At 38.6% G+C, this 20,961-nt stretch overlaps 1 protein-coding gene and 1 long non-coding RNA gene across 4 annotated transcripts in view; both read right to left on the reverse strand.

Annotated features, from left to right (window-relative positions):
- The window catches only part of LOC134299017 (uncharacterized), a 252,780-nt gene that overhangs the window by 132,426 nt on the left and 99,393 nt on the right, over positions 1 to 20,961 (reverse strand). The gene's annotated exons all lie outside the window — the stretch shown is intronic.
- adamts16 (ADAM metallopeptidase with thrombospondin type 1 motif 16) overlaps positions 1 to 20,961 on the reverse strand; it is a 126,091-nt gene that overhangs the window by 17,189 nt on the left and 87,941 nt on the right. For all 3 annotated transcript variants that reach the window (XM_008115056.3, XM_062980805.1, XM_062980806.1), the window contains 2 exons: positions 17,439 to 17,577; positions 11,278 to 11,404 (listed from right to left, as the gene is read on the reverse strand). In XM_008115056.3, coding sequence (XP_008113263.2) covers positions 11,278 to 11,404; positions 17,439 to 17,577 — 266 coding nt within the window. The remainder of the gene's footprint in view (positions 1 to 11,277; positions 11,405 to 17,438; positions 17,578 to 20,961) is intronic.

Below are 20,961 nucleotides of genomic sequence, written 5' to 3' on the forward strand. Positions count from 1 at the left end.
ATTTTCCTGTTAGTAAGACCCATTAAACTCAAGGTGACTTATTTTCTGAGTAGACTAAAATAAGATAAATTTGCACTGTTAATCCCAGGGAACGGAAATCAAGTTCAGATATTGCTTTCACAGCTGTGACAAGGAGCAGTTCATACTATGACAATTAAAGTAAAGGTAAAGGTTTCCCCTGACATTAAGTCCAGTTGTGTCCGACTCTGGGGGTTGGTGCTCATCTCCATTTCTAAGCCGAAGAGCCGGCGTTGTCCGTAGACACCTCCAAGGTCATGTGGCCGGCATGACTGCATGGAACGCTGTTACCTTCCCGCGGGAGCGGTACTTATTGATCTACTCACATTTGCATGTTTTTGAACTGCTAGGTTGGTAGAAGCTGGAGCTAACAGCGAGCGCTCACTCCGCTCCCCAGATTTGAACCTGGGACCTTTCGGTCTGCAAGTTCAGCAACTCAGTGCTTTAACACACTGAGCCACTGGAGGCTCCACACTATGAGAATTAGGAGTGTGCAAATCTTTGTTTTTAAATAGTTAGTCTACCTAATTCGTAAGTTTTGTATATACAAACAGATATTAATTATGGGAGGGGGGTGCCCACATAAAAACTTAATAATCAAAACTCATCCAATACTTTTTTGTTTGCATTCTGTAATGTTTGGAAGTTGGTTTCATTTTCAGTGCAAAGTGAGGCAACTCCAAAAAAGCTGCCTTTCCTCTTTAAATTAAGAAGAGATAGGCCGCCTCTCGTCATGAGGAGAAGGAAGCAGCAGGGTGGGATGAGCTGAGTGAGCTGGCAAAGAGACTGAGAGAGCACAGAATTCTGGGAAATGTAGTTTGGGAAGGTGAGGAACGCTATGACAGAGAATTCAAAAGGCCCTGCCCTAAACTACATTTCCCAGAATTCTGCTCAGCATCAGAAAGCCCCAGTGAGGATAGGGGAGAGATTTGTCTATCCTAGCAGCAGCCAGAGTTCCAATGAATTGTTGAATCTACAAAGAGGAGGACTGACTGATACTTCAATACCAGTAAGTAAATCTGTGCCGGACTGGGAAGAAATCTCTAAATTGAAGTTCTATTGGTTATTAATATGTTGTGTTCAGCGTCATCTAGAGAAAGACAATGAGATAGATGTGGCTTTCAAAAACACTTTTTTGTTAAAACTTTAGAAAATCCCCAAAATCAGTAGATGTATAAATACTTCTGAAATTTGGGGGGGGGGGGGTGAGCCTCTGTTATCTTGTGTCATTTTATAGAAAATTCAAAGATATAGCTTTTGCATTTTTAAAAAAATGTTGTTTATAAAAACTTTGAAAATTTCCCAAAAATACGCGGATGAGTAAAACATTTTGAAACTTGATGGGCTAACAGTGGGAAATGGGATCTATAATTGTAGCAAGTTTCATTCTGATAGCTCTAACAATGAGGGCAAAAGAAGCCCTTGGAGCTCTAAATAATTCCTGGCCATACCTGGGCACTTTTGCTTATGTAAGCAATGGTTTACATGTAATTTGGTGATGAAAAAGCACAGCGCTAAAGACGGTTCAGCTCCATCGGTTGGTCTAGACTCCATCCTGCCACAACAGGGATGGAGGCAGGTGGTGTTGCTGTCCTCGAGGCCAGATCATGCATTAAGAGGTCTATGTAGATGAGTCCTGTGACATACCAGGTTTCTTTGTGCAGGAAACTTTCTATATGGAGGAGCAATGGAATTTGTGATTCTTCTTCTATCTGAAGTATGATTTCTACAGCTCTATGAGCACTATGGTACATAGTGTCCCCCCTCATAATATATCCTGGCACTCAGGGCCGACTTTGTGTTATGGGAGCCTTTGCAACTTTGCTCCTTCTTGTACTGGCTAGGGAGCTCTGAGGTGGTGAGAAGAGTTCATTCCTCAGTTTCTGGGATGGATGGAAAACTGCACTTTGAGTTTTAAGTGCATGATGAAGGGTTTTGAGATTATCTTTATAGCATGGGAAGAAGACATACCATAGAGGTTCCTATGGTTACATGAGGAGGGCTCTCTTATTGCTCCAGGCAAGCTGCTCACAGCAGCCTACATTCAAATTATGGAGCTGCCTGTTTTATTACTTTAGCTTCACTGTGATTATCTTGCCTTACCTTAAAAAAAAAAAGAGATTTACCATTTTCAATAAGATGTGTGAAATAACAAGGCTCAAGCACAATAATAAACAAAGAAATAAAATAAGAAAAAATCAGAATGTTTTCATTTAAAATCCTTCTTAAGTATATAAATTTAAATTATGTTATATATGCATTGTTGCTCTGGCTACAAGCTACCTAAATGATATAGTGATGATTGATCTTAAAAACCCTATTAATAAATAGCTTCATTTTCATAAGTACTGGGCACATTAATTCATAAAAGAGTATAACTATTCAGTTTACATAGCCAACAAAGTTAAAGCTGAAATGTATGTAAAGTTACATGGAAATAAACAGGATTAGTAAACAGAGAACAACAGGTGTCCCCTGTTGTTTGTGTGTATGTATATATATGTGTGTGTGTGTGTGTGTGTGTGTGTGTCACTCACCCTCAGAGGAGTACTAATGAAGAAAGTTGCTAATTGGGTGAGAAGCAAGGTTCAGATAAGATGGCATTTTACTACAGCTACAGATCTGTATGGAGGAGGATGTTGACATATATTTAATCAGACATAAGTATGATCAGTTTGTACTAAGAATTGTGTTAAATATACCCGCAATTCCATTACACATGTGCACACACACAGCATATTAAAAATTATGGTAGCATTCAAATAATCAGGTCAGTCTATTTTTTTTCTTTGCAGAGAGAAAAAATGAGGTATAAATAAACAACAACAACAACAACAACAACAACAACATAATAATAATAATAATAATAATAATAATAATAATGAACATGCAAAGATACTGTGGGACTTCCGAATCCAGACTGACAAAGTTCCGGAACACAACACACCAGACATCACAGTTGTGGAAAAGAAAAAGGTTTGGAGCATTGACGAAAAACAACAGGAAAAACTCAGCCACTATCAGGACCTCAAGATTGAACTTCAAAGACTCTGGCAGAAACCAGTGCAGGTGGTCGCGGTGGTGATCGGCACACTGGGTGCCGTGCCAAAAGATCTCAGCCGGCATTTGGAAACAATAGACATTGACAAAATTACGATCTGCCAACTGCAAAAGGCCACCCTGCTGGGATCTGCGCGCATCATCCGAAAATACATCACACAGTCCTAGACACTTGGGAAGTGTTCGACTTGTGATTTTGTGATATGAAATCCAGCATCTCTATCTTGTTTGCTGTGTCATAATAAAATAATAATAATTTAACATAAAAATATAAAAGAATGCTTTAGTACAGCTTTTTAACGTGTTCAGCATAACTTCATTTGTCTACAACTTGCAAAGTATAGGCTCTGCTAAAATGTTATTGCCCCTACATATAGTATATTCAATTTTGACATATAATTTTTTAATGGGAGGCATAAATCTTCAGATTTATGAAACTTGAAGTAGATTAGTCCTTGAACAAACTGAGAGAAAACAGGATCTAAAGAAATCTTATGGCTGCTAATATGTGAACATTCAGGGAGCTCTGGAACTTCGTGGCTAGAGACAGTCAGTGAGACAGTTATTGCTGACTATTAGATACTTCAGCACAATATCCAGCAGAAAGGTAAATAGTAGGCTTGAGCAAATTTTTCGTTAGTTCGTTAAATTCGTTTAAAATTCGTTTCATAATTACTTTTGAATTGATATTGAACCATCTGCTCACTGCCTTACAAATATTATGAATTTGAATAATAAAAGTACCTTTTTTTCGTTTGTTTCTGATATCTTCGGATGTAGCTGTAGCCCCTCTGAGAGGAGAAGCCATGTTGGCATGCCTCTCAGCCAATCAGAGCGGAAGAGGGAGGGAGGGAGAGGCATGGCCATCGATCTGCTAGCATTTTAAAAATGCCATTGAGACGCGCCCCCCCCCCACCGGCTCAGTAGAAGCCTTCCGCATTGCTCTCTCTTCCCTTCTCTCTCTCCCCTCCCTGCTTCTCTCTCTCTCTCTCTATCTGAGAGAGAGAGAGAGAGAGAGAGAAGCAGGGAGGGAGGGAAGAGAAGAGAGAAGAGACATGCCTGCCTGCGCTTGGCCTTCTCCTCTGGAGCCGCGTGTTTGGTTTTGCTTCTTTCCAGACTTTCCAGCCACTGGCTTAAAGGGGAATACCAGAGCCAGGCAAGCCTTCCTAAACGGAATCCTTAGAGCCAGAGGATATCCCTTTAAGAGATATCTCCACTGAGGAGATCTCCCGGAAAGGATTATGGCACCAGCTCAATTGCAACAGATTCAGTGCCATGTAATCATGTGAGCTGTAGTTTTACAAAGTCCCTAGCCTTCCCTGCAGAAGAGAGCCAGTACCATGCCAAACTACAACTCCCAGTTTTCTGTCAAATTGTTTTGGATTTCAACTCCTACAATTCCTAACTCCAGACATGGGCAAAGTTTGCCCTTGCCTGGTATAGAAGCATTCTATTCTTCTTCTCCAGACATGCTAACAGTATTAAGTGTTATATTCTTGGGCATTTTTTCCTTTAATGCTAAAAGTTCATAGGTTGTTCAGCAACAGCCTACTGGCTGGGTTGCTATGAGTTTTCCGGGCTCTATGGCCATGTGCCAGAAGCATTCTCTCCTGACGTTTCACCCACATTTGTGGCAGACATACTCAGAGGTTTTGATGTCTGTGCGAAGCTAGGCAAGTGGGGTTTATATATCTGTGGAAGGTCCAGGGTGGGAGAAAGAACTCTTGTCTGTGGGAGGCAAGTGTGAATGTTGCAATTGGTCACCTTGATTAGCATTGAATAGCCTTGCAGCTTCAAAGCCTGGCTGCTTCCTACCTGGGGGAATCCTTTGTTGGGAGGTATTAGCTGGCCCTGATTGTTTCCTGTCTGGAATTCCCATTTTCTGGGTGTTGTTCTTTTACTGTCCTGATTTTAGCTTTTCTGTAGCTGAAAATGCATATAAAATTGATTCTATAGGGAGGATAAATGATTGGATTTCAACTCCTACAGCTTAGCTTTCTCTGCCAATAATGGTACCATACCAAACTAAAGCTCCCAAGATTCTGTAGCAGTGAGCCATCTTGGATATTGTAAGGGATTTATTATTATTATTATTATTATTATTATTATTATTATTATTAGACCTTGCTCCCAGGAAGGTGCCTTCGCTGTGGCTCCCAACTTATCTATCTACCTTCTCCACATTATATATACATGAGCCCCGATGGTGAAGTGTGTTAAAGCACTGAGCTGCTGAACTTGCAGACCGAAAGGTCCCAGGTTCAAATCCTGGGAGCAGAGTGAGTGCCCGCTGTTAGCTCCAGCTTCTGCCAACCTAGCAGCTTGAAAACATGCCAATGTGACTAGATCAATAGGTACCGCTCTGGCGGGAAGGTAATGGCACTCCATGTAGTCATGCCGGCCACATGACCTTGGAGGTGTCTATGGACAACACTGGCTCTTGGGCTTAGAAATGGAGATGAGCACCAACCCCCAGAGTCAGACATGACTGAACTTAACGTCAAGGGATACCTTTACCTATACACACACACACACATGCAGGGACACACATATATATATATATATATATATATATATATATATATATATATATATACAGTATATATCACACACACACCAATTTAACAGTTTCAGCCACAAAAACAAAGTTTCTGAAGTAGAACAATGACTTTCACAGTAAAGACAACCCAATTTAACAGGAAATAAGACTTTCAAACCAGGAACTTATTTCTGCAATTATTAAAAAATGGTTTATTATAAAAGCTATGAAAATTCGCCAAAAATCAGAGGATAAGGGAAACGTTCCAAATTTTGGTGAGCTATCAGTGTTAAATGTGTTCTACCACTGTACCAAGTTTGAAGAAGATCACTCAAAAAATGAGGGCGGGAGAGTCCTGTAAAATCTCCCCTCGTGCTGTTTTTTTTTGGCCACTGCGCATGCGTGTCCGCCATTAACGAATTACTTTTGAAACTAACGAATTTTCGTTAATTTCGAATTTTTTGGGGGGCAAAATTCGGAAATGACATCAGAAACGAAACGTTGGCGCCCCCTACTTTTGAAACGAGTTTAGAATCAATTTTTTCATGGATCGCTCAAGCCTAGTAAATAGCACTTCTTTGTTTTGTGTGTGAATGCTGTACTGAAAATAGATATCTGCTTTTCTATCTACCTACTTACTCGCTTCTACCTTTGGGTTTTCCCAGACAGATTGAGAAATCCATATTTTTCCCTCTCAAAGAAACAGTAATATTATTAAGAACATTAACATCACGGTACATTAGTATTTGAACAGTGCTGTAGGCTTCCATATGGGCCCCATATTGAAATAATATTGGGGTCTTAAATAAATTAATGAATTTATGCAAGCAAAGGTAAACTTTGTTCGACCTCTGCATCTGGGAAGGAGGGGGAACATATTCCCAGACTGTATAGGTAAAGGTTTCCCCTGATGTTAAGTCCAGTCATGACTGACTCTGGGGGTTGGTGCTCATCTCCATTTCTAAGCAGAAGAGCTGGCGTTGTTCGTAGACACCTCCAAGGTCATGTGGCTGGCATGACTGCATGGAGCGCCGTTACCTTCCCGCCGGAGCGGTACCTATTGATCTACTCACATTTGCATGTTTTCGAACTGCTAGGTTGGCAGGAGCTGGAGCTAACAGCGGGCGCTCAAGTAGCTCCCGGGATTTGAACCTGGGACCTTTTGGTCTGTAAGTTCATCAGCTCAGCGCTTTAATGCACTTCGCCACCGGGGCTCCCCCAGACAGTATGCTGATATGCAAAACAACAAATAATAGTAAACTTTATTGAAATGAAGGACTTTCTGGTCCAAGTATAGAATCACCCTGGGGGACCTAGAAAATATCTAGTAAGGACATATTTTGTTGGAAAAATGAAACTGCAGATACCAGTCCCAAAGATATGGGCGTCAGATTTGATTTTTATACAAACATCTGGAATGCATTTTTTAATACAGTGATATAGTGACTCTCTCTACTTGGTGTAATTAAAGGTCCTTCCAGACAGGCTTCCAAAGGATGCCCTCAGATAAACCCAAATTAATCTGGGTTAATTAAACACGTGGAAAATCTGGAGCTTAATATAAGGTCCTGATCTTTCCAGGTGTGGGCCCTGTGGGGATTGACTCCCATAATTGCTTCCAGGGAGGACGGAAATCACAGGGTTTGGTGGAGGTGTAGGGTCTCAGCTTGGGGAGGAACTGAGATAAAATATCCCAGTTCCTCCCAGGATTAAGGGCCCTATGTTTCAAGTTCTACCTTGTATCACCATAGGCAGTGCTATGAAATGTATTTGAAAGCTGTATTTCTTCATAAATGCATGTCCATGTCTTAACAGCCTTTGGTTGGGGACATCTGAGGAACACATCATCCTCATGTGCTCATGTGGAGAGGACCTTCTTGGTGGCTGCTCTCAGATGGTGGTCCTCCAAAATGAGGTTCTGTTAGCCCATGTTCTCTTTCCACTGGCTAGCAAAGATCTTCCTATTTAAACTGACTTTAAGCCTTTGTTTGTAGTGAAGTAATATGTAATGGATTGCTGTTTTTGAAAAAGTATGTTTTATGTGTTTTTAAGTGACTAAATTAGTGTCTTAAACTTCTATACTAATTAGATCCGTTATTTTAAAACTTTTATAGTATACATTATTTTAGTTATTTTGTTTAATGTACATTGTACGGTGCTTTGAAACCCATTTTTTTGGGAGAAAGGTGGGATAAAAATCAAATCAAATAAAGAACAAAAATGTGCTTAATTGGTTTTAGAAAGCAAAAGGGCATCACGACAGCCCACAGCTTGCCACAAAGAAACATGAAAGAGGAATGAAATCAAGACATCTCTTTGAACCTGCCAACTGAAATGAAACAACAACAATCAATTTATATCAGTGAGAAGAACACTGCACAATATGTTTTGTGCTGGACAAATTTTGGATATGCTTGGCAACTTAATAACCAGCTTGAGGCTTGCTCTCATGTAAACCTAACATTTATAGAGTTCATGTGCTAGCTGAGCTCGCTTAAGTGCTGAAAACTGGGACTGCAGCCAAGCCCTTTAGGGCTTATAGTCATGAATTCTAAAATACTCCATGTAGAACACAAAAATTATGTCTGGAAGGTTCAGACGGTCTTGCAACGTCTCTTTTAACTTAAGAGAGGACATATAAATGATGTAAGACACTATACGGGCATACGAAGCTGTGAAATAACTGCTTGTTCATTTTTAGTGTGTGCTGTGACTAAAGAACTATTTCACTATGATGATTCAGGATCAATGAAATCTGAAGTGTCCTCAAAGCTAGACTGTGCATCTGAATGCACCGAAATAAAACACAATACTCTGTACTCAAAGGATAGCTCTAATAATTCTAAGTACAAATACCTTTTAGGATATTTTACTCTTTTTCTCAAATTATAGCTGTAACTTTTTATTAGAGCACTACAGATCTGAATGTGTTTATAATTATTGTATGACATATTTCTCAATATCCCATCTCTTGCATTCTCTCAGTCCTTTACATTATAGGATGAACTGCATCTCAATTGCAAGTTACACTCACTATTTACAAGCTCAACACATTATGTTAAATCTGAGTGTCAAAAAGGCAAAGGGTGAAGAAACTACTGGCCATTTTCTTTATCTCTTTATTGTCTATACTGTCATCACCCTCTCAGCTATTCCTATGGAATGTCTTCTGCAAAAGGCCTACTCTTAAAGTCAATCTAGCAATTTCCACTTGGGCAAAATACAACTACGGCTCTTTCTACACTGGACAAAATGTGAATGCATTTTAGGCCATTCCTTGGGGGGGGGGAAGGGAGAACCCCACCTCTCCCAATGTATTCCAATGTACTATTGGCATGGGTGGTCAGGTGCATTGTCTCTCTCCTCTCCCAGCTTCCTGTTTCATACCCAAAGTAACAAAACTCCTCTCCCAGCTTCCTGTTTCATACCCAAAGTAACAAAACAGCCTCCTTACTGAAGCACAAGGCTTCTCTTACTTCCATAGTACTAGAAAGTACACGGCAGAGCTTTAGAGAGGAAATTCCCTCTCCCCTCTCCAAAACTCCGTGGCATCATTTCTGGGTGTCACGGAACTAAGAGAAGCCTCATGCCGTGATAAGAAAGCTGTTTTGTTACTTTTGGGGGCAAATCAAAGAGAAGGGAGGGGATGGTATCTGAGCCCAGAGAGTATGGGATGACGATCACAGATGGCGATCCCAGGAGGCAGGCCCCAGAGGCCCCATGCCCATAAAAGTCCAGATCTTCCTAAAATATTTATTTATTTATTTATTTGCAGTATTTATATTCCGCCCTTCTCACCCCGAAGGGGACTCAGGGAGGATCACATTATATACATATAGCGCAAACATTCAATGCCCAAATACACATAGAAACGAGACAGAGACAGACACAGAGGCAATTTAACCTTCTCCTGATATATATATATATATATATATATATATATATATATATATATATACACACACATACACACACACACACACACACACACACACACATATACTTCTGCCATTATTTTATTAGGTTTATTCCGAGTTAAAACACATGAGCCTTGGGCATCATTTGGATGCCCCAGGCTAATGTGCCCTCTATACTGCATTATATGTTAGTACAGATGGGGACTGAACTGGAGCTGAGTAGTTGGGCTGAATGAGACTAAATAACAGTGGTCTCAATGGAATCACATATCCAGTTCAAAGTGCTGGCTATCTATGTTGTTTTAGTGTAAAAAATCCTAAATGACTTGATTTAGGATCTAGCTAACTTCTAAATGATTTTTGATGCAATGCTGTCATCTTAGGAGATGTGTGATCAGGTATAGGCTTGGAGACCAGTGGCTCAGGTAGCTACAAACCCTCAAATGATCAAAACTGTGGAAGTAAAACCTGTGAGACTTGAGGGAAGACTATAAAGAAAAAAATCAGTTTAGAATCTTGTGCTTTGTGGATTAATAGTCTGGCTCATTTCTGGGTAGCCTTCTAAGATCATAATATCCAGTCTTTACATACCCTGTTTCCCCTAAAATAAGACATCCCCAGAAAATAAGACCTAGTAATGGTTTTGCTGAATTGCTAAATATAAGGCCTCCCCCAAAAGTAAGACCTGGCAAAGTTTTTGTTTGGAAGCATGCCCAACAAACAAAACACCAGAGCATGCAGGATTGGCAAATATATGTACCATAGAATTGTTGTACATGGAAATAATGGTAGTAACAAGAAATTCTTGATAGGATTCACAGTTTGTCTGGTTATGCTGGTTTGTGATGACAACTGCTGTACAGTATATAATAAATGTTCATTTTTTTGTTCAACAATAAATGTGAATTTTTCTTCATGGAAAAACAAGACATCCCCTGAAAATAAGACCTAGCACATCTTTGGGAGCAAAAATTAATATAAGACTATTTAAAACATTTACTGTAAGCTGCAGGGTTTCAGAAACCCTAACTGTTAGGCTAAAATTTTTACCTACATATTATCAATGGAACAGAATGAGAGTCGAAGATGAGTAAGAGTGGCTTGTCCCAACCCACTCTTACAGTTTAAGGTAAATGGTAAATTTCATCCTGAATCGTCTTGATCTTTAACATAAATATACCCTTGAACTGCCCTGAATTAGCAGGAGCACTTCCAATGAATACTCTACCATCCTATTTTTCAAATATTTTAAAAAATATCCCACTTATTTTCTCTTTCCAGTTTTCTTCATTATCCTGGTTTACTTCAATTGCTGCTAACAGAATTTAAAGTACCAAAGTTGTTTACACTCCATTATCTCAGCAGGAGGTAAAGGAGAGGAAGGGTTGGAATTTTGCTTTTCCTAGTAAATTCAAGCAAAAACAAAATGTTGCAGCCTGTTCTTCCTCATTAATAACTTTTGCCATCTTGGTCACACACTGATACTGCTTGGCCATGAATGGCATGGTTTTCATCAGTTAGTTTTTGGATGGCATGAAAGGTACACACGTAAAGATGTTAGGCCTGGGCAATCTCTGAGCCATCAAATAGCACACCAGACACGAATTGCTTTAACTATTCCATAAACCGAAAAGATAAATTCCTATCTTTAGTAAAAAGGAGTGTAACAAATATTTAAAAATACAATACTGCATCTGTAAAATGGGCAGAAGAAAACATACCAATGTTCATTTGTTTTATTACCTGGGAGGACAAGCTGGCATTTTGCAAGGTATAATTCCAGTAGTTGGTTGATTCTTGGAGTTGCAAAAAGAAGCATCTACTTCTGCTTGCAGGTCTTTGTAGCAGCTTCCTCTCCTGACCATTTGACCTATGAACAAAATAACACAGGTGGCAAGCACAAAGTCATGAGCAGCTGGATAGATTTGGAAACCCAATCTGTTGATTATCTAAATCCACTGTGTACTTTTTACATAACATTATGTAAATATGGCTCTCAATCATCTGATTACCTCCCAGGGTTTGGATTCCCTGCTCAAATAAACAAGGCTGATTTTCCTTAGATAACAGTTAATCACATAACTGATTATCTCTGAACTTTAAACATTTCTGGGAACCATACATACCGTTTGCTCCTAATTGTTACTTCACAGACTGCCTGTTTCTCTTTATCGTTCCTCTTTTAATCTTACCCACAACGCTTTCCCAAATATTGTAAACCTAGATGTAAACCTAAATTATAGTTATTCTCATAAATGTGCCAAGAGATTTTAGTAAGTAGGGGAGAATGGAATTTGCACCATATGTAGGTTTCTTTTACTCCACCTGACTTACGTGGCCTAACCACAAAGACTATTTCAGGGAAAAGTCTTATCCAAATAAGGGAATGAGAATTCATTCAGAAAGTCTGTTTAGTGATGTTTACAAACATCTCCTTATCTAATTTCCATATTTTGGAAGCTAAAATTCCGGATTTTATTTGTGGAGCAGTACTGTTAGTAAGCCATCATTGTTCCATTAAAATGTACTGTGAATGGAGTTTGCTGCATTTTTCACTGTATGTACTTTATCACCTCCATAAGTGACCCAATAGGCAAATAATTAAAAATAAAGTTCAGCAGGGAATTTTGACATGATTGCATGAATATTATTTTCGTCTGTGGCACTTCAGGAAGTGTTCACAGGTTCCTGAGCACACTGTTAACATTTAAGAGTAAAAATGAAGTGAATTTAAAACTTAGTAAACTGAGAATGCATCGGTTTTTTACCCAGATTTAGTCACACACAAAAAAACCTTCACACAAAATGCTGGTTTTACAGTTAAGAGTTGGGTAAACATAAAGGATTTTTCACATAATTCTTTCTCATGCTAAATTTATTACTGCAGCAGTTGCAAACACTTCAAATAATCATGGCCCCTTACACACAGCTGAATAAAATCTCACATTATCTGCTTTGAACTGGGATATATGGCAGCGTGGACTCAAATATTCCAGGGCCCTTCCACACAGTGGGATTTTTCTGCCTTGATATTCCTGGATATAGGGCTGTGTGGAAGTGCACTGGGAAGGAAAATGTCCTGTAACTACTCTTTACATTCCTTGGAGGCTTTGCGAACCCTGAAAACAACAAAGAAATAGAGCAAGAACATCTTCTCATCCTGATGTCTGTTCATCAGCATATACATTTGACTTGGGATTGATAGCATATCCTAAGAAAGATCCATTTTCTAGAAATAAATCACAAGATGCCACTAGCAATGCATTCATCCAAGGCTGTTCTGCACTGGTCACTAAAATATCTGCTGTAATATGGTATTATTTAAAACCACATAGAAAACTCTATATACATAATGGCAAGCATGATGGCAGACACATTCCATGTACCAGGTACATCTATTTCATGTGACCCCAAACTCACAAGTTTTTCCTATGTTGGATAACATTTTTGGACCATACTTATACTTATGAAGTATAGACCCCATTTACACAGCCCTCTATCTCTGCTCCAAATTTAATGTAAACTTATCATAAAGGCCTGCCTTCAATTTCAGGTTTCTAGTAGAAAGCTCCTTGCACGTCAAAAATGATGAGACAAACATTTGAAGAGGAGAGAGGAGGTGGAAAAATTTTCTACTAGAAGCCCGCAAATGGAGGCAGACCTCTATGGTAGGTTTTAGAAGTAAATGTGGTGCTGGAGACTGGCAGCGATACCCCCCTCGGGGTTGATTTTGGAGGGTATATATTATTAGAATTAATCTATAATGTCAGAATTCATCTTTGATTGAAACTATAAAAAAGGAAAAGAGGGGCAGGTTTCCATCCTTCCCTTGCTCTTGATTGGGCCTATATTTACAGACAGGCTGTTTTTCTTTAAGACAGGGGTCCCCAAACTACGGCCCACGGGCCACATGCAGCCCATTGAAGCCATTTATCCGGCCCCTAGTGGTGGCGGCTCCCTCCTCCTCCTCCGCTGAGGAAGGCACGTGTGGCACGAGGGAGAAGGAGGGAAAGGTTCGCCTTTCCCTCCTCCCTCAAACCCAAGGTTTCACTTCCAACCCTCTTTATTGTTTTGATGATGATGATGATGATGATGATGATTGTTAACATTAAGGCTGGGTGGCCATCTGTCAGGGTGCTTTGATTATCTTTTGGTACACAAAAGCAGAAGCGGGTTGGACTAGATGACCCAAGGGGTCTCTTCCAACCCTCTTTATTATTTTATGATGATGATATTATTTATTATGATATTATTATTATTATTATTATTATTATTATTATTATTATTATTACAGTAGAGTCTCACTTATCCAACACTCACTTATCCAACGTTCTGGATTATCCAATGCATTATTGTAGTCAATATTTTCAATGCATTGCAATATTTTGGTGCTAAATTCGTAAATACAGTAATTACTACATAGCATTAATGTGTAATGAACTACTTTTTCTGTCAAATTTGTTGTATAACATGATGTTTTGGTGCTTAATTTGTAAAACCATAACCTATTTTGATGTTTAATAGGCTTTTTCTTAATCTCTCCTATTATCCAACATATTCGCTTATCCAACATTCTGCTGGCCTGTTTATGTTGGATAAGTGAGACTACTGTATTACTATTATTATTAACATTGAGACTGTATTTGTCTCTGTTTGGGTTTTTTTACTTCAAAATAATATATGTGCAGTATGCATAGGAATTTGTTCATAGTTTTTTTAAAATCTATAGTCCGGCCCTCCAGTGGTCTGAGGGACAGTGAACTGGCCCCTGTTTAAAAAGTTTGGGGACCCCTGCTTTAAGAGGTTTTCCTTTGGGTTAGGACAACAGAAACTAGATACCTCTCAAATGTGTGTGATCTACATGGGGGAAAGGTGGCTACTATCACATTTTAAGAAAGCCATGTGAAGACCTGCCTTCACAAACTCCTTTTATAGCATAATCTCTCATTCTCTAGATTTATTTTCCAGTATACTTCAAATGTTTGGCAGGGACTTTTTTCTCTCTTGACACAATGAAAACAAAATGTTAATCCTTTTCATACTAGCTGTGAGAATGGCACCATTTGTGACTTAACCTTTCACCCAGAGATGGAAGTATGATTTTCCACAATTTATTCCTGTTCTATTATCAGCTTTGCTGACTGTTCATGTAAGAAGCGCTGCTATTTTTGTTAGTTACACAGTATACGGCTTGCTGGGTTTCCAGACAAGCTGGTCATGCATTTTGTAGACCTGCTCATCACATTCTGTCTGTAGCATGACAAATGAGACGTTCAGAGGCTTAAATGATAATTGGCAACACAGACAGTTCCAGCAGAGGGAAACGACTCTGTGAATTGCCTTGAGGAGAAAAGCATGTCAGGGGAGGCAACGGCAGTCTTTTTATTTGTACAGATAAAGCAAGCCTCCAAGTTCACACTGGATGTTTTGATTAAGTTTTTTAATGGAGAAATCCAAATTACAATGTTTAACATTTATTATGTCAGGCTGCAGGTGAGGCTCATATGATAGAAAACAATAGCAACAATTATTATCTTGTTATGTCAAATAGAAACATGTTAGAAGTTGGAGTGACTTTTGAGGTAATATAGGGGAAAACCTGTTGTTGTTATTGCAGTGTTTTTTTATAGTTTACTGGTGACAATTTTTGAAGGCTATTAGAAATTTAGAACTTGCTTAGTTTTGCATGATTTTTTCATGCAAAACCAAGTATTTTCTGTTCAAAACCCAGAATTTTCTGCATGTAAAACATTTCAACACAAAAATATGGTTTCTTGGCCAGAAAATGTTCAGGAAAAATTATTATCTGTACAAATCAACCATCTACAAATGTACTCATAACACATAATTAATTGTAGCTTTTTTTCTGGGTAGAAGCCAACCTTTTCTGTGCAGGAATTAATTTTTGAAATCAAAATATTTTCCATGCAGAAAATTCTGTTTCTTGTGTAGTTGATGCTGTTTCTAGAGCAAAGCAAACCTGTGTGAATTTTGTGCACAAAATTTTCCAAATTGAGAAGATTTTAGTCAGCTCAGGTTCATTCTCACTTTAAAGTCATGTTTGCCACAATTTTTCAAATATTTTCAAATATTCTTTCCATCTATAGTCATACCTTTTTCCTTTTTTATTTTTATCTCTTCATGAAAGTTTTGCCAAGTGACCGAAAGGACTGGTATTAATCCAGAAAGAGAAGGGACAGAACCGAACAGCAGAAGACACAGTTTTCTGACACAAGGAGATCTTTTAAAGCTTAATTTCTACCCCCAAAGACCAAACAACGAAGATACTTGTGGAATCTTAGTTCAGAAAGAAACATCTGGCAAACAGGTTGTGTCTATACTCCTCCCATGAAAAGCAGCAGCAGGTGACTTTAACACACACAAAGGTAAATAAAAGGCCAAAGACATGAAAGGAAAAGATATTTCATGGGAAACAAGTGCTCAGTTAAAAACAGTGCTATATGATGACAAGTGTTGCAATATCAGATCAAAGATAAAAGTGTTTGTATTAAAGGTGTTGAACAAGGACCAGTGGCAGCTTTTGAAGGATGATAGCCACCTTGACCTTTGCCTCCCCTCCCCATGATAGCAACTTTGCTTACTCCAGTGTGGTAGTCTTTTAAACCAGGTGGCAAATGTTCAGTGAAAACAAGCAGCATGGAGTTGTTGCACAACAGGCAAAACTTCAAAATCTGCTCAAGTGTAGATTTTGGAGTCTTACAATTCACTCTTTGTTATTGGTCAAGCCTTGGTAGTGGCATCTTCTCAGACAAGAGCTGAGAGCATCTTGATCTGATAATGGTTTGCATAGATGGGCATGAGGGCTGCCATGGAGCAGGGTAGAAAACTAATACCTGATGGCTCATTTTGACCATCTAGATCAGGCATGGGCAAACTTAGGCACTCCAGGTGTTTTGGACTTCAACTCCCTGGCTGTTAGGAATTGTGGGAGTTGAAGTCCAAAACACCTGGAGGGTCCAAGTTTGTCTATGCCTGATCTAGATGATGATCATGATGATTCATAACAATTAAAACTGACATAGTTTAAAATTCACCAATGCAAAAGTTCAAAATGAAATTAAACTATCTATAAATTACAGCCAGTTAAAACATATCCTTAAAAGAAAATAATTAATAAACAATATAGCACATTGTGGAAAGTGTGCTCCAGTTGAAGATTCATCCTTTAACAAAAATAAGTTGTAACCTGCATTTTCATGCTGATTTTGTGCCACATTATGTGCTAGAACCACCCTATGTTTTAAATTTCTGTTTTAACTGTTTCAAAACTGGATTCTAGAATTATTTTTAGACTGCTCTTTGTTTTTTCAAAGTATTTGAATGTGTTTTAGAATATTTCAGTACCCTCTGACTTGATCTTATAAACCTTATTCTTTAAAAGTTTGCCTGAATAACACTTTCTAACAAATTACTTCTTTTTTTCCAACTTCCTGTTTGCCAGCTAATATTGTTCTTCAGAATGGCATGTTAAAATATCTTAAAACATCTTAAACCAGCCTCTTTCAAACTGGTGACTTTTAGACATATTGGGTTATAACTCCTATCATTATCATTAAGTATTACTAGCAGAAAAGGACATTGCTAAGTTGGGGAATGTTGGTATAGAAATATGATTCGTTGATATATTTTCCAATTTGTTAAGTGAGAAAATACATTTCTTTGCACTGTGTAGATCAACATGGCAAACTAAGGCTCCTTTATGCAGGCAAATTGACATAACATTTAGGGGACAGTCTAATTATATACCCATAAAGAATCTTTCTATTCCTAGAGATTACACTTCTGAGGTGCCTCGAGTTTTCTTGTGAAGGCTATTCCTGGACAGGAAAGAGTCTGTGGTCTGCAATAACATTGTATCTTTAAACATTTCAGAGATACATTACCTACTCCACATGAGACTGAGCATTTGGAATGGATCGTGGTCCATGTATAGTTATGTTTCATGGCTGTCATTCTTTCATGTTCTACCTTAGGAAGGGAATATTCCCAAGCAATTCCTAGGTTTTTACCTTGGGAGAGAAGCTGGGAAAGAAAACAAGGAGGAATATACTTATCAGCATATTATCAATAAATGCTCATGTTATGACAGAGGAATCTCAAAAAAGAATTGAAAATGACAACAAGAGTATAGCTAGAGTGGTTCTCAAAAGCAAGATTGGGGGGAAGGTAATTTAGAGGATTCTGTAGAAACAAAAGTACAGTAGAGTCTCACTAATCCAAGCCTCGCTTATCCAAGCTTCTGGATAATCCAAGCCATTTTTGTAGTCAATGGTTTCAATATATCGTGATATTTTGGTGCTAAATTCATAAATACAGTAATTACAACATAACATTACTACGTATTGAACTGCTGTTTCTGTCAAATTTGTTGTATAACATGATGTTTTGGCGCTTAATTTGTAAAATCATAACCTAATTTGATGTTTAATAGGCTTTTCCTTAATCCCTCCTTATTATTCAAGATATTCGCTTATCCAAGCTTCTGCCGGCCCGTTTAGCTTGGATAAGTGAGACTCTACTGTAATACAATTTTAAAATCATATATAGTCCCTCTATACCTTCAATGGACTTATATTTGCTTATACACATAACAGGCATAACATTTAGACTCTGCACTGTCATCTGGCACAGAGTAAAGGAGGAAAATTCTAGGATACTAGTCAAAATATTAAGGGAATTCTTACACCCATAGCCAGTCACAAGTAAGGAAATTTTTAACTTTTATGAAGGCTGCAGTACACATTGTACTCACAAACCCAAACAAACTGAATATTGGTTTATTCTAGCTACAGTTTACTCCTGCCTTCACTTCACCAAGATAACACAAGCTGGACCCAACATTTCTATTCCCGCGGCACTGGGGCCAGGTTTAGATCACTATGTGATGTGGGTGAAAATGGTGCCAGCATGCTTTAACACCATCATATGAGCTGCAGTATTAACAACTATAAGATCTTGTTACAAACTATTTGTATGCTAGTTCCCTTGCTACTCACATTAAATTCCCTAGAAAGTGTTGGATATGCAGCAGGTTTAAACAATCTAACACCTCTATTTGGAAAACTGAATAGTAAGGAATTATGGAACAGCTTGAGTGAAATCTATGTACCTTTGCCTGTTTCTTCCTTTAAATATCTGATTTCATTGGAACAGGATGTCTCTACTCACAATTTTGTGTGTGGCTAGTTAAGGGAACAGAAAAAAAGGTTTCTCCCCTGCTATTACAGTCCCTCAGTTTATACGGGTATATTGAATATCCAATTAGCTTAGCCGGAAGGAAATTTGCCTCCATAATTCTGTCCAGCTGAAGAAGTCATCTATCAAAATATTTGTTACATTTTGATTGTTCTCAAAGTGCCCAGAAAAACTTCAAAAATTCTCCATTATATTTGTTGGCAGAGAAATAGGAAAGACCTTTTCATCAACGACTTCATTAAATGGAGTCCAAATTGGCGGCATACGCTGATTGATCTTCCTTTTGTAATGGAGCCTGCCACCTTCCATCTCATGACGTCAAACTAATTCCGGCGGAAATCCATCACAAAAGGAAAATTCAGTCGGCATATGCCACCATGGTGGCAACATGGGAAGACTCCTGTGTTCCATTGACATCAACAAGGGGAATGGGGCAACCAGTGAGTCAGGCAATACAGGACTTGGGGTGATGGGTTCCCCACGCTGCCCAATGGGCACCATCCAAATCACCACGATCCATGGCAATTCCGGCAGCACAGTTGACGAGGTCGCAAATTTCTCCAGAGTGAGGAGGACATTTTCAACAGATTTGTTTCTAAAAGGTAACAAATCCACCTGAACAGATTTTACAAAAATAAAAAATGTGCTGAGAATATGCATTCTTTTACTATAAAATGCAATTTTCTAAGCCTTGTACCAAAGCGATTTGATAAATTTTAACAGTTTTGATCTGTGCATAATATTCTAATCCTAGCCAACATTGTGGCTAAAACACCTAAAACTCCTTTTTTCTTTCTTTTGTGATTTGCTACCTTTTTGAAACAAACTCTAACAAATGGCCATCATTAATTGCCATTGTCTTCTGCAGTAACAGTGCTGGCTACTTGTATGCTCTCCATATCTGGATGAGTTAGGCTTAGGTCACAGACTGGATTAGTGTCATGGAAATTTGTCCCACAAGATTTTTCTTCTAAAAGATTGTAAGAATTAAACATTTTAATATCCTGCTGTAGTTTGCAGGTAAAAAGGATACTTCATGGCGGTTTGTTTTGGAGTAAGGTAAGGTAAAGGTTTTCCCCTGACGTTAAGTCCAGTCTGTGCGGGTTGGTGCTCATCTCCATTTCTAAGCCGAAGAGCCGACATTGTCCGTAAACACCTCCAAGGTCATGTGGCCAGCATGACTGCATGGAGCGCCATTACCTTCCCGCCAGAGCGGTACCTATTGATCTACTCACATTTGCATGTTTTCGAACTGCTAGGTTGGCAGGAGCTGGGGCTAACAGCGGGTGCTCATTCTGCTCCCGGGGTTTGAACCTGCAACCTTTCGGTCTGCAAGTTCAGCAGCTCAGTGCTTTAACACACTGCGCCACCACCAGGGTGCAGTGTGTTTTGGAGTAGAAGTATATAAAAAAGAGTGTCACCTTATATGATTGCTGGGAATTTTCCCTAATTGTTAATTATAATCATTCATTTGCTTTAACCAACCTTGGATCTCAGGGAATTCTAGGGAATTCAGTCCCTAGACTGAAAATATTCCTACCTTTCCTCTATAAACATTCAGAATCTAGTATTTTAGGATGTGGTGAATATATTACATAGGTTAGGCATCCCTTATCTAGAATTTTTTAAACCCAAAATACTATAAAATCCCAAAATTATCCACATGGTTGGCTGAAAGAGAGACACTTTTGTTTGTTGGTGGTTCATTGTACACATACTTTGTTCAACACAGAAAAGTGTTAAAATGGTGCATAAAATTACCTTCTGGCTTTGGATACAAAGTGTATATGAAGCATAGATGAATTTTGTGTTAAGATCTGGGTCCCATCTATAGGATATCTCATTATGTAAGTATGTACAAATACAAGTATTCCAAAATGTGGAAAAAACCCTGAAGTTCAAAGCACTTTTGGTCCCAAGCATTTTGAATAAGGGATACCCATTTAAGAACAGATGCAGATGCAGAATATCTGGAGGAGAAATGCCTATGAAGTATTTATGATTTATATAATTACACTCATAATTATGCATTGCATTTTCATGTCATTACTCACCAATCAAAGGAACTGGGCTTAGAAAATTGAAATTCTGCTCACTTTCAGGTTGCATTTTTAGGAATAGGTTTGGAAGTGGAGGGCACAGGACAACATTAGGCTTTTATTCCTTCTACAGTTGTCCATTCCTCCCTCAATACTTGCCTAGCTCATAAGC

This window comes from Anolis carolinensis, chromosome 4 (assembly GCF_035594765.1).
Source record: "Anolis carolinensis isolate JA03-04 chromosome 4, rAnoCar3.1.pri, whole genome shotgun sequence".
In the NCBI taxonomy this organism is placed as follows: Eukaryota; Metazoa; Chordata; class Lepidosauria; order Squamata; family Dactyloidae; genus Anolis; species Anolis carolinensis.